This window comes from Acartia tonsa, chromosome 15 (genome assembly GCF_053477335.1).
Source record: "Acartia tonsa isolate MP-2025a chromosome 15, ASM5347733v1, whole genome shotgun sequence".
Lineage (NCBI taxonomy): Eukaryota > Metazoa > Arthropoda > Copepoda > Calanoida > Acartiidae > Acartia > Acartia tonsa.
This window is the reverse complement of record NC_137274.1, coordinates 13,241,975-13,255,816: the sequence shown is the minus strand read 5'-3', so window position 1 is coordinate 13,255,816 and position 13,842 is coordinate 13,241,975. Positions and strand designations below refer to the sequence as shown.

Below are 13,842 nucleotides of genomic sequence, written 5' to 3'. Positions count from 1 at the left end.
ATTATTGCGTTTATTAAAAATTTGCTCTTGTTACTTATAGTTCTCTATTAAGAATCTAAAGGGATAAAACAATGGCTGATAATTTGATGTACATACCCAATGATGATGAACAAAATTACCTCTTTTGTAGATTACTATTAGTGGTTGTAATGTTTGGACACTCAACTAAATGAACCAACCAGTTAAAATTCAATAAAAGTCCCCAAAGTTTATTAGCGAACGAATTTCCCTGCATAGATCTATACGAAGCTTCATTGTAAAGGGGAACCGTATCGGTTTAGCGGTTAGCGAGATCCTTCGCTACAGACTAAAACAGCTTACTACTTAAGGATCATAAGAGTTATTGGAGCCGAAGGAATAATATCATAATATATAGTCGCATCGTATTATAGACAGTATTCCGCGGAAAGTAAAATAAAAATTATAGGATCTGTACCAGTTGTTTTAGCCCGTGTGTTCAAGGTCCCGGGCTATATAAGTCTTTATAAAATTCTTTATAATAAGAAACGATACATGATTTTTCAGTATGGCTCATAACCAGTTCGAATCTTGCCGGATATTAATCGGTTTTGAAGCCATACTAGAAATGTAATTATGTTTATAGCTTTTAAAGGACTCTCTGTGGTATAAGAATTTTATAATGAAAATATCCCAAGTAAAGATATTGTTCTCTGATTACACTAGTCCCCAAAGTTTTATAATTACGTTTTCTTATTCATTGGCTTAACAACTTTGAGGACTTAAATTCAATTTAGAATCCAAATGTTTCAACCACTAATTGTAATCTACATAATGGGTAATTTTGTGTACTATCATTGGGTATGTACATTAATTTATCGGCCATTGCTTTATCCCTTTTGATCCCAGTATTAGAATATACATTATAAAAAAATTGCGCGGAGGGTCCTTTTAATGGCACAACTATTAATATGGTAATTAGAACATTACTGTATTACACTATCATCTCACAGGAAGGGAGGGGACAATGGGCTGTTTATTACACTAGTCCCCAAAGTTTTATAATAACTTTTTCTCATTCGTTGGCTTCACAACTTAAGGGACTTAAAATTTGGATTGGTTGAATGTACAAACGTTTCAACCACTAATTTTAATCTACAGAAGGGGTAATTTTGTGTATAATCATTGGGGATGTACAACAATTTATCGGTCATTGTCTTATCCCTGTAAATCCCTGATCATCTCCCCAATATGGTAAACTTTATATACATTGTTTAAGACAAAGATTTTCTATATTTTTGATGCAATAAACATGTATTAACCATGTACAGTTATTACTTGATTATCCTTTTAATAAAGTAACAGAATGTCTGTCTACTTGTCTTTATCGAAGGACCATGCTAACCGCTGAACCGATATGGTTCTCCTCTACAGGAGGATTAATTTAATTTACCATACACAGTTATTACTGGAATATCCTTGTAATAAAGTAACACGATGTCTGACTGTCTGTACCGATGGATCTTGCTAACCGCTGAACCAATATGATTCTCTTTTATGTTGAAGCTTCTCATTGGTCTAGGGAAGGTTTAAACTATTTTAGGGGGGTGTACCACCTCCCTACTTTCACAACTCTATATTTCTATTTTCTAGATATTTTTGTAGCTGGATCTTCACAGCTGCTGGTTATGACACTGCGTAGACTCAGCTACCTTCATATAGCTGACTGCGTAGACTCATAGTTCTGTATTTCTAGGTATTCTAGTGGCAGGATCTTCACAGTTGCTAGTTATGACACCGCGTAGACTCCGCCATCTTCATATAGCTGACTGCGTAGACTCATAGTTCATTATTTCTAGGTATTCTAGTGGCAGGATCTTCACAGTTGCTTGTTATGACACCGCGTAGACTCCGCTACCTTCATATAGCCGACTGCGTAGACTCTGAGTTCTGTGGGGAGTGTCTGGCTAGGCGTGATCCTTTCTGTGGATGGTGTTCTCTAGGTCAGTTCCCATTGTTTCAGTAGCGTAGCTACTCTTTAATTCCCTTTGTCTCTCCGTCTGTCAGTCTTTAATGCAAAAGAGGATATTTGATTTACACGGCTGCTATTTGATATAGATAGATTAATGATTTTTTTTATATTGAAGCTACTTTGTCTGTCCGTCAGTCTGTAATGCAATAGAGGAAATGTCATTTATTCGGCTGCTATTTGAAATAGATATATTGCTGACTTTTTATTAGTAGTGTCCACTACACAATATTTCACTTTGTACGTAATGCAATATAGGAAATGTGATTTACTCGGCTGCTATTTAAGATAGATTGCTGACTATTATTAGCGAAGAACGTGTCTGTTTTAATCTTATAATTTTTCATTTTATTATCCGTGGAAAGCTGTCACAATACAATGTGATAAATAACTTTTCCTTTTGTTCTGTTCTAAAAAATGAAAATAGCTGAAAACCGTTTCTAAATCAGCGGATATTATCCGGTTTCAAAGCCATACTGGAATAGTTATTTCTCGCATCGTATTATAAACAGCTTTCCGCGGATATAGAATGTGCAATTATAAGATTAAAACTAGTTTTTTTAGCCCCGAATTACCGAAGGCACGGACTAAAAAACTGGTTTCAATCTTATTATTGTACATTTTTATATTCGTAGAAAGCTGGATATAATACGATGCGAGACATATTTTTTCATATGGATGAGAACCGGTTCCTTTCCACCGGATTCGAATGAATACGAGAAATATTATACCTTGTTCTCTGTTTTAGAAAATGAGTGCAGTCTGTCCTCCTCGTGTCGTGGCGTCGGATATTCAGATCCTGGTGGAGCTGGAGCTGGCTCCTGGTTGTATCTGGGAGGCCCTGGCCTGTGTGTCCAGCTGGAGACTATATTTCCAGAGGTATGCTTTTGTCCAGTCATTTTAAGGCATAAGATAATCATATAAAGTAGTAAGCTTTTTTTGTCTGTAGCCAAGGATCTGGCTAATCGCTGAACCAATTCGGCTTTCCTTTACAGTAAATCTTCTTACAACCCCAGGAAAGGTTTTTTATATTTTGGGGGAGCGTTGCATATCTCCACCCTCCTCCTAAAAAAAAAACTCCTCCCCCCCCCCCCCAAAAAAAGAGAAAATTACTTCTATTCTTTCTAAACACTTAATCAATATAGGGGGGGAGGGGTGTCGACTCCCCCTCGGCCCTCCCTCCCACACTAAGTGCCCCTAGAAGCTCGTAATACTGTACAAATGGCACCTATAATCTGCTCTATAACTCACATTATTATTTTTTTTGTGCTTCGCTACATATGTATGTTGACATCCTTGTTATTTAGGCTATTGGAGTATCAGAGATGACGAACATCAGCCTCCAGATTTCATCTTTACCAGAGCCTCCCACAGGAAAACAAAAATTATTTTTGGGATTATCCAGGGATCTAAAGGGATAAGACAATGGCTGATAATATTGATGTACAATGTACATCCCCATTGATGATACTCAAAATTACCCCCTCATGTAGATTACAATAGTGTTGGAAAAGTTTAGACAATCAACTGAATGAACCAACCAATTAAAATTTAATAAATGTCCCCTACCTTAATCCTTATTCGTCTGCTAGCAAATTGCTTTCTACTCTTTTGTAGCGAATTATTGTGTTAATATTCCCGACGCTATTGGTTGGAGACATGCATTTATTTAAACCCTTTACCCTCTAATTAAGAGACCTTAAATGACGCAGCTGCTAGCATTCCAAAAATTATATTTTTGTATTTGAATAGGCGACGAATATTTGTGTGTTTACGACGGAGCCGTGGCCCGGGCCGCTATTTATCCGCCGTCAGGAATCGGCGGTCTCACGTGTCCGCCGCCGCCGTTGAACAGCCGTCCTTCCATTCCCGCAGGCGAGGATCATGTAACTATGAAACTAGCGATAACCCTGAGCAGCGCATCAAAGGTAGGCAAATAGATTTATTACCCCAAGATACCCAACCAGACAAAATAATCTAAAGGGTTAGAACAATGGCTTGATCTACATCTTCATCCCTTCTGTAAAATAAAATGAGTGGTTTTGAAACGTTTGGACATTAAACTTTTCAAATTTTCAAGAAAGTCCCCAAAATTGTTTAATCCGACGAATAAGACTATTTTATTATAAAAAGAGGGGTAGGTTTCTGGTAAAATCAGTAAAGGTGTGTGTTTTAAGGCTTAAAAATAGTGTTAGAACGATGATATTCACTAAATATGTGTATTTCTTATTGAAAAGAACTATAGACAAATTTTTTTTAAAAGTTAACATAAATTTTTATCGTTCTACTACTATTTTTAACTTACAACACATAACCTTTACGGATTTTACCCGAAACCTACCACTCTCTTTTTTAAACCTGTATAATAAACAGTCTCCTTCCTCCATGATAAACCGTCCAACCGTGCAATGTTTGGAATTTTCCCCAAGGCAAGCTTTATCCTCAGAAATTCAACTGTTCATGCATAACTGACTTTATATAGCTTTAAACCACCGGAGGACCAATATCTATATTCCTAAAGAGTTTTTTTACTTTTTTTTATTTTTTTGGGAGGGGTAGGGGTTGGCCAACCACCAAGAAAATAGCTTTAAATTACCTCAAGACCAGAAGCTATAATTTTGAAGAGAGAACCTAATAGGTTTAGCAGTTACCGAGATCTTAAGACAGACAGATGGACAGCCATTATTCTACTTTGTATTATTGTCATGATTATAAATATGTTAAACCATCAATTTGTTTAATTAAGAACAGTTTGACTTAACAAGCGCATTTGACAAAATGTTAACACATAACTTCCGAAAATACGCAAAAAAAAATGACCCCCCTTTGTTTAGGAGTTTGTTTCGACAGTTTATCATTTGGTCATAATTAAAAATAGTTTGACTTAACAAGCACATTTGACTAAACAGTTACACACAACTTTAAGAAAATACGCAAAAAAATGACCCCCTTTGTTTATTAGTTTGTTTCGAAAGAGTTGATCATTTGAATTAAGAACAGTTAGACTAAACACAACTTTACAGAAAATACGCAAAATATGACCCCCTATTTTTTAGGAGTTTGTTTCAACAGAGTTAATCCTGTTTGATTGTGGAGCCCGCAGTACTTGCCTGGACTGCGTAGGGTCTGGTCGCTGGTCTTGCATGTGGTGCATCTTTGCCAACAGGAACAATATACAATCTCATAAAGTCTGTTTCTTCATTATTATTTATTTGAAACTAGCGGCAACTAGGGTAACGCGGGGTAAATGCGGTAGGGGGGTCTAATTCCGGTCACTCGACTAACTTTTTTAAAACCGTTTTTTAACGGTGTTCTAAACGTTTGCGAGAGATCTTCAGAAAAGCAAAGTTGTAGTTTATTGCCTATACTTTCATTTCTTACTTCAGCAAATTTTTGTCAGATCACTCCTTCTATGATTTTTTTGCCCTCAAAAAGTTGCAAAAAATTTGCAAAAAAAAAATTTCAAAATAGGCCATGTTCAACCTAAAATTGTGAAAAATGGTAAGTCCTATTGACCCGCGGGTTTTTGTAAAATGAAAGATATGGCATTGATTTATCGTTTGCAATTGGAGGCGTTGTTCTAACTTGATTTTTTCATAATTTTTTTTTCGTCTCAAAAATATGGTCTATTCCGGTCACTTTTTTTACTTTTTTTTTATTACTGTATTTATAAATTTATAATACCCTAACTTTTTTTTCAGGTGATCTGGAAGCATGAACAACCTCAATTCATGACAAAGGCTTTAACCTTCCCTTGCCTGTTGTTAGATGTACATTATTAGTCATTTTACTGCTTGTATTATGTCATGTTTTGTTGCCTAAGCTTTTCAAATTGTAAAGACATTTAAAATTTTTCAGACACATTTTTATAGTAATGGGAAGAGTATATCACCCAAAGGAACGCCTTAAATATTTGCCTGAAGATGTATCAGCTGCATTGGCTCATGTAAGAAGGGGTATGTCTAATAGAAAGACCGCTAGAAGATTTTAAATTCCATATGAAACTCTTACATCTTTTTCGTATAAGAGGGTGTTCGCGATTTTTGCGCGGTTTGGATTTTTTATGTCAAATCGGCTAGGATTAAGCTAGAAAGGTGTTTAAGGTGTCTATAGAAAGCTCTTTGCATGTCCTAACAAAAACTCCCCAGGATATGGGTTCTATCTCCAAGATTTAGAGTACATATTCAAAATTTTGCATTTTCAAAATTCCTGTTGCATAAAATGTGTTGAAATATTAGAGTTAGACCCCATATCATTTCGAGTTAATTGTCAGGCATGTAATTTTGCATCTTTAGACACCTTAACCACCCTTGTAGGTCAATCCTAGCCAATTTGAGACAAGAAAAATTGTATCAAAAACTGCTGTCAAAACTGGCAGGATTTTTAAAATTAAAAATTTTTTTGGAAAAAATCACTTTTTTCAAGAAATTCCAAGACCTGCGAATCAGAAATTGCCTCTAATTTATGTATAAAGCTTAAAAAAACCTAATCATATAATAAAAAGTATGATTTTTTTTTAAAAGTTTGCATGAAAAAAATTGATGTTTTTTTTTGCGATTTTACTGACTTTTTTAAAATGGGGAAAATGTTGTCAAAAAATTGTCTGATCTGCATGCGACTAGTACTGTTAGAAAGCTAATGACCTCAGCTTTCTACTCATAGTTTAAAATTAAAAAAAAAAATACTTTAAGGGGGTGTTCTACCCCCCCAAAGTCAACTGACCGAAATAGCCCCACCGGTGGGGCTATTCCGGTATAGGCCAACCGCCGCCCTTTAAACCGATTTTTGACCGACTTCTAGTTGCGAGATCTTAATGGGACCAAGACAGGCTTCTTCGTTATTGCCATATCGTTCATTTGCACTCTTAAAAACCGGAAAAAGTTTTTGGGAAGTATGTTTTTTTTTAAGTTGAAGAAAAAAATTGACCGGAATTACCCCGCGTTACCCTAATTAGGTACCAAAAAAAAACAAAAAATATCAGGCATAGAAAAGATAAAAGTTTAGGTACTTTAAAAAATTAGGAGGTTTTTTTTGTGGGTTGGGGGCACCCCAACCCCTAGGAAAATAGCTTAAAACCACTACAGGACCAGTAGATATATTCCCTGAAGAGTAGAATCCAATTGGTTCAATGGTTATCGACAAAGGTCATGCAATCCGGCGAATGGTTGCTTTAACTCTGAAATTACAAGACGCGCCATCTATCTTATATAGGAGCTTAGAAAATCACTTGTAATATTGAGTATATTGTTATGAGTATAGGTGTACCCATACATCTTCATCTGGAGATATCTGTAAAGAGGCCATTGTCAGCTCTGATACATCTCTCTTCCCATTATTACAGGTATATTATATATAGACACTAGTACACTACCTTGTGGTACTCCATTGTTAGCTCTGATAAATCTCTCTTTCCATTATTACTGTTATTTTTTTATAATAAAGTAGCAGTTTGTCTTTTTGTACCATAGGATCTTGTTAACCGCTGAACTTATATGGTTCTCCTTATGGCCCAAGAAGGTTTATAACTATTTGTGAGCGGATTAACCCCCATTTTTTTAAAACTAAAATTAAAAATAGGGGGTTGAACTTTGAACTGAACAAATCATTTGATGATATTTTATAAAAATAATGTTGTAACATTTCGAATTTTTTCATATAAAACAATGGTGCAACTTATTTTTCTTTATTCGATTTAACAAATTTAGGTAGCTAAATTACTAAAAAAAAACGTGCATAGTCTTGTTTGTTTTATAGATTTATACTTCTTTCAATGCCATCAATAGAATCAATTGTTTTATTGTTTAGTGTAAAAAATGAATCTTCTATTTGATCAAAATTAACTTGTAAACTTTCAGGACAACCCATCTCAGGTGATATCCCGCGGGGCGGACTACTGCCCGCGTGTCCAGGTCTCCAAGGATCTCTTTATACCCAACGGAGTCCCACAGGAGTTGAGCCTGACCGTCAGCAATATTCCTGACCTGGGTGGGGCTGGCGCATCCAATGATGGATTCTTGTGTGAGGTAAGTTACTTTTATTACGATAAGACAAAGGCCGATAAATTGATGTACATTACCAATTATCATATACATAATTAGATCACATTAGTTGTTAAATTGTCCTACTTAAGGAACTATTCAACCAAAATACAATAAAAAGTCCCCAATGTTGTTAAGCCAACAAATAAGAAAGCGCTATTATAAAAACTTTGGGGACTAGTGTAAAAACAGTCCAGTGTCCCCCTCCATGCAGTTTCCCTCAATTCATTGTTGTACCCAAAGCAAATTAATTCCATTACAATTTTTTCTGCTTTATAATTTGTTTACTTCAAATCTTTGGGTACTAATAATAAATGTTTGGGTACTATTAATAAATCTTACCGCGCTTCCTGGGAACCCAAAGTTCTTTTTTTATAATTCATTGGCTTAAAAACTTTGGGTACTATTAATAAATATTACTGCACACCCTGGGTACCCAAAGTTCAGTTCTCAAAAATTTGGGTAATTTTACTAAATCTGTCCTGGTAATTTTAGGTTGAGATCGAGGATGCTAAGTTTCGAGTGCCAGCTAAACTGGATGGTGACACAGTCACATGTGAACGTACAAGCAGTTATAAATATCAAGCAAATCTTCCCATGATAAATGCTACCATAAGGTAAAATAATTTTTTGTGTATTTTTCATAATTTTGGTCGTAACCTTTTTAGTTATTATTAAGTCAAGCCGTTATTAATTATGACCAAACATAAACTGAGCATTTGTTAATAATTAAGAACATTTTGACTGAATAAGAGCATTTTACTAAGAAGGTTACATGCAACTTTGCCTTCAAGGATGTTTTCATAATTTTTTATAGCAGGAGTTTAAAATTTGCATGTGATCCTTTGCTAAAGAGAGGGCGGGGGGGAGAAGAAAAAATTAAGTTCAATCTACTTAAAACATCAGCTGAGCCACATATACATATTGTAATGTAAAAATCAAATAGAGAAGAAACTTAAATTAGACAATTCATTAATATTTCCATTTTTTCTCCTCCTAATGGGGGGGGGGGGGGGGAGTGGGTAATTACATTTTTGCAGCTTGGGCAAAATTTGCTTGTTAACCTATGATGCCTGTATCTAGACCTAATATGTTACCTTGAGGCACTCCACTATCTTATTTCTTTATTTAGTGTGCTGTGGGACCTAATATGCTACCTTGAGGCACTCCACTATCTTATTTCTTTATTTAGTGTGCTAAGGAACCTAATATGTTACCTTGAGGCACTCCACTATCTTATTGTTTTATTTAGTGTGGTGTGGGACCTAATATGCTACCTTGAGGCACTCCACTATCTTATTTCTTTATTTAGTGTGCTGTGGGACCTAATATGTTACCTTGAGGCACTCCACTATCTTATTTCTTTATTTAGTGTGGTGTGGGACCTAATATGCTACCTTGAGGCACTCCACTATCTTATTTCTTTATTTAGTGTGCTGTGGGACCTAATATGTTACCTTTAGGCACTCCACTATCTTATTTCTTTATTTAGTGTGGTGTGGGACCTAATATGTTACCTTGAGGCACTCCACTATCTTATTTCTTTATTTAGCGTGCTCTGGGACGCCTCTCACCTAGTTGACCGTACCAACATATCCTTGTACAAGTGTGGACTTGTTGGCAGCTACAAGGGACACTCAGACTGCTCTCTCTGTATCAGCAGGACCCAAGATTTAGGTAAGTTTTCCCACGTTTACCGATATTTTCTCACGGTTGAAGATATTTTTCCAGGAATAAAATTTTGGTCATTATTAATGATTATTTCCCTGGCTCTAAGATGAAGACGTTAAAAATGTTTCCTACTTCTGCTATGTCAGGGGCAGGGTGTCGGAGCCGTTTAATTTTGATGCGGCTCCGGCTCCTACCTTAAAATTAATATATCAATTTTTTTTCATTATTGAATTTGATAAAATAAAATAAATAATATAAAATATTTTGCTTTTATTTGATTAAAGTTATATAAAAGTAGAAGGATGTGTGTCTATTTGTTAAGTAACAATAGTTTTTCAGTTTATTATATGGAAATAGACCGTTGCCAAATTATAATATTACTTTAAAAAATCATTTTTAGCTAATCCGGAGCCGGAGCCGTTTTTAACGAAAAATACGGCTCCGGCTCTACCAAAAATGTTGCTGCTCCCGGCTCCGGCTCCGAAACACTGGTCAGGGGGAATGCCTTGGTTCAAAACAGGCGCAACTCATTACTGTGCACAGTTAGGACTTCTAAACAAAGGTGGTGTAATAGGGGTAACCTTACTCTCCTGAGCTGGATCTTTAAATGTGTAGCCGTTGGCGTGGCTGTAGCCGTGGCCGTAGTCATGGCTGTAGTTGTAGTTGTAGTCGTTGTCGTAGGCGTAGCTGTGGTTGTAGCTGTAGCCGTAGTCGTCGCCACAGTGCTGCTAATAAAACATGGATTTTTAAATGATTTTACAGAAGTGCAATGCCGGCTATCCTAGAATTAAGGATATCTAAAATCTTTTATGGCCCATCTAAAAATAAATTATTTTCATCAGAGAAATGAAATTATGTTTTATACAAAATTACTATTTTGATAACACATTTTAAATGTTTGTAATATTTACATATTATTAATGGCATGAGCCAATGTAGTTGGTACTACGGCTGGTATGGCCTATATCGTGCCGGGGCACGGCACAGCACGACATTGCACGCCCGGCCAATTGCCCAGCACGGCTGGACAGACAGCCACTACACACAAGACAAAGGGAGAGTCCAATAAATTCAATATAAATAAAAAAATACATTCAATTAGGTACTAAAATTTAAAAAATGTAATCATATTCCAACCTTATCAATAATATTGCAGTAATAAATCCCCAAAAGAATTTAATTTAATTTAATTATATTTATAGTTTTATCATATTAATTTCCTAAAAACTGTCTCTTTATGTAACACAGGCAACATACTTTATTAGTATTACCCAATACCCATATGTGACGGTTCAATATTAACAAATCATTCCATGCCCGTACGTTATTTTATACATCATATAAATAAACTACATCCTAACTTTTATAATTTACTTTTATTTTATTATTTATAAAAACCACAATTAAAATATTTTTATGATAGTTTTTAAATAAAATATTCCATGCCCGTACAATTATTCATACATTCATTTAACAATTATAATTTATGTTTTCAATAGTTTTACGTTAAAATTATCAAAAGCAGCTGTCTTCGTGGCTTTAGCAACGCTTTAGCCACACCAACGGACTGTGGTCACTTTTAGCGTGGTTAACCACGCTACGATTACAACTACGCGTTGTCAATATGATTTAAAGATCGCATTTTTTTTTGTGGCCACGATTACGCGTGGTTAATATGATTTAAAGATCGCTATTAGGTTGGTGGCTGTAACTCTGACCACGACTACGGCCACGGCTACGCTTTTAAAGATCCAGCTCTGGGTGATTGAGCGCGTTACATTGCAATTCAAACGCAGAGTATGTTCAAGGTGTCAATGAGAGGACTTAAAACTGTTCTACTAAGGAAATGGATTGAGAATATATTTTATTTTGATTTTATGACAGGAGAAAAATTGTCGTTATTTAGGTTTCAATATACTCTCGTATTTATTGGTCGGGCTGTTTATCCAGTATAAGGGAAGGGGACAGGGTGAAGGATAGTGAGGAAGATCGTTATTTTAGCCCGCTAGAGAGTTAACTTTATTAGAGAACATGAAAATCTGGTATAAGATCCAAGTAATAATAAATCCATTATTAAGGATGTGTTTGGTGTGGATCTGGATGTGAATTTACGACTGCCTGCCCCACAGGACAGAGTGATGTGTGTCCACAGCCAAGGATTGATCTGGTACAACCATTATCAGGTATAGTTTACATTCCTTAATAGGATGTCTGTGTTTGTGTGTGTGTGTGTGTGTGCGTGTGTCTGTGTGTGTGTGTGTGTGTGTGTCTGTGTGGGTGTGTCTGTGTGTGTGTGTGTAGTGTCTGTGTTGTCCGCAGCCAAGGATTGACAACCATTATCAGGTATAGTTTACCTTGTGTGTGTGTGTGTGTCTGTTTGTGTACGTGTGTGCGTGTGTGTGTGTGTGTGTGTGTCTCTTGGATGTGTGTGTGTGTGTTTGTGTCTGTCTCTTGGATGTTTGTGTGTGTCTGTCTCTTGAATGTCTGTGTGTGTGTGTGTGTGTGTGTGTGTGTGTGTCTGTCTCTTGAATGTCTGTGTGTGTGAGTGTGTCTGTCTCTTGGATGTGTGTGTCTGTCTCTTGAATATCTGTGTGTGTGTGTGTGTGTTCGCAACCAAGGATTGATCAGGTACAACCATTATCAGGTATAGTTTACATTTCTTATTATACAAAGTAATAGGATTCTGTACCCAATGATCAACCTATTTGGTTCTACTTTACAATGTAGCTTCGCATAGGTCTTGGGAAGGTTTACAATTTCTGAGTAGGGTACCACCACCCTCCACTTGCGGGGTAGGGTAAGTCGACCCTTCACTTTCAATTTTAGTTTTTAAAAGAAAAGGAAAAAATGTTGTTTTTTTGGGGGTAAGGGTTTCCTTGTTGGGTGTAGATACCCTTCCTCCAAATAGTTAAAAACTTTCCCTGGACCTACATGAAGCTTCACTGTAAAGAAGAACCATATCGACTCAGTGGCGAAATTCTAATTACTAAAAAACATCAAAATTATGATTGTACATTTTCATATTCATAGAAAACTGGATATAATACGATGCTAGACATAATTTTTCAGAATGGCTTAGAACCGGAGTACCATTGCTTCTATTCTAAAACTGTTATATCTTCTACTAGCGGCTATGCCCCCTAGAAGCCTCTAGGGGCACTGCACTGGTAGTAGAAGGAAAAGTCGACCTAATCCTATTTTAAATTTGAGTTTCCAAAGAGTTATAAAAATTATTTTTTGGGGGAGAGGGGGGTTAAGACACCCTCTCGAAAAATAGTTTAAAACCTTCCCAGGACCTATAAGAAGCTTCACTGTAAAGGAGAACAATATCGGTTCAGCGGTTAGCGAGATCCTTCGGGACAGACAAAAAACGCTTACTACTTTATATAATAGGATAAATCACATTAGTAATACCTATTCCTGTGTTTAGGACCAGTTGATGGAGGTACTGAGATAACTATAGAGGGAAGTAACCTGGCCACGACTCTGCAACAGGTTCAGGGAAATATTTACCTGGATAACATTCCCTGTGCTGTCATAGACTACCAGGTACAAACACTCCTCATTTTTATGCATTTTTTGGCGTTATCATAAAAATATATTGTTTTTAAGGTTTCATAATTTTTACTCTTTATATTGTTATGACCACTGCTTTACAACTTATTTTGTCGTTTCTTCTGATTTCTTTGTGCTTTGCTGCTTATCGATGTTGTTATCCTTGTTTTTAAACAGTAAATAATATTTTATTTATTCTAGGTTTCTGTGCGAATTAGCTGTCGTACCGGAAAGTCTGGCCGTGAAACTGACCTGGCCGTCAGGCTGCGCACGGAGCACGGAATCATCCAGTCAGCCGTCAAGTTCAGATACAGGGAGGTGATTCTGGCGAGCGTCACTCCCACCATTGGTCCAAGGTTAGTGCATCCATAGGACATTTCCCTCTTTTTTTCCTTTGGTTCAAATCATGGGCTGCTAAATTTAATATTTTGTTGGAGTAAAACTTGTGTTTTTTCATTTAACTGAAGGGGAGTGGTTAAGAAGGGGAGAAAAAATAGAAGGGGGTTGTGGGGAAATTTTCCTGCAGAATTGTTGGTCAGAATCACATTCCCTTTTCCCTGGGTTCAAATATTAGATTAAAACACTAGGGGG

General features: G+C 36.3%; 1 protein-coding gene across 1 annotated transcript in view; it reads left to right on the top strand.

Moving 5' to 3' along the window:
* PlexB (plexin B) overlaps window positions 1-13,842 on the top strand; it is a 69,590-nt gene that overhangs the window by 33,837 nt on the left and 21,911 nt on the right. Inside the window, exons 16-27 of the mRNA XM_080149735.1 lie at window positions 1,818-1,961; window positions 2,736-2,866; window positions 3,295-3,362; window positions 3,741-3,915; window positions 5,044-5,154; window positions 7,248-7,328; window positions 7,843-8,010; window positions 8,521-8,642; window positions 9,578-9,702; window positions 11,775-11,879; window positions 13,127-13,245; window positions 13,453-13,607. Coding sequence (XP_080005861.1) covers window positions 1,818-1,961; window positions 2,736-2,866; window positions 3,295-3,362; window positions 3,741-3,915; window positions 5,044-5,154; window positions 7,248-7,328; window positions 7,843-8,010; window positions 8,521-8,642; window positions 9,578-9,702; window positions 11,775-11,879; window positions 13,127-13,245; window positions 13,453-13,607 — 1,504 coding nt within the window. The remainder of the gene's footprint in view (window positions 1-1,817; window positions 1,962-2,735; window positions 2,867-3,294; window positions 3,363-3,740; window positions 3,916-5,043; window positions 5,155-7,247; window positions 7,329-7,842; window positions 8,011-8,520; window positions 8,643-9,577; window positions 9,703-11,774; window positions 11,880-13,126; window positions 13,246-13,452; window positions 13,608-13,842) is intronic.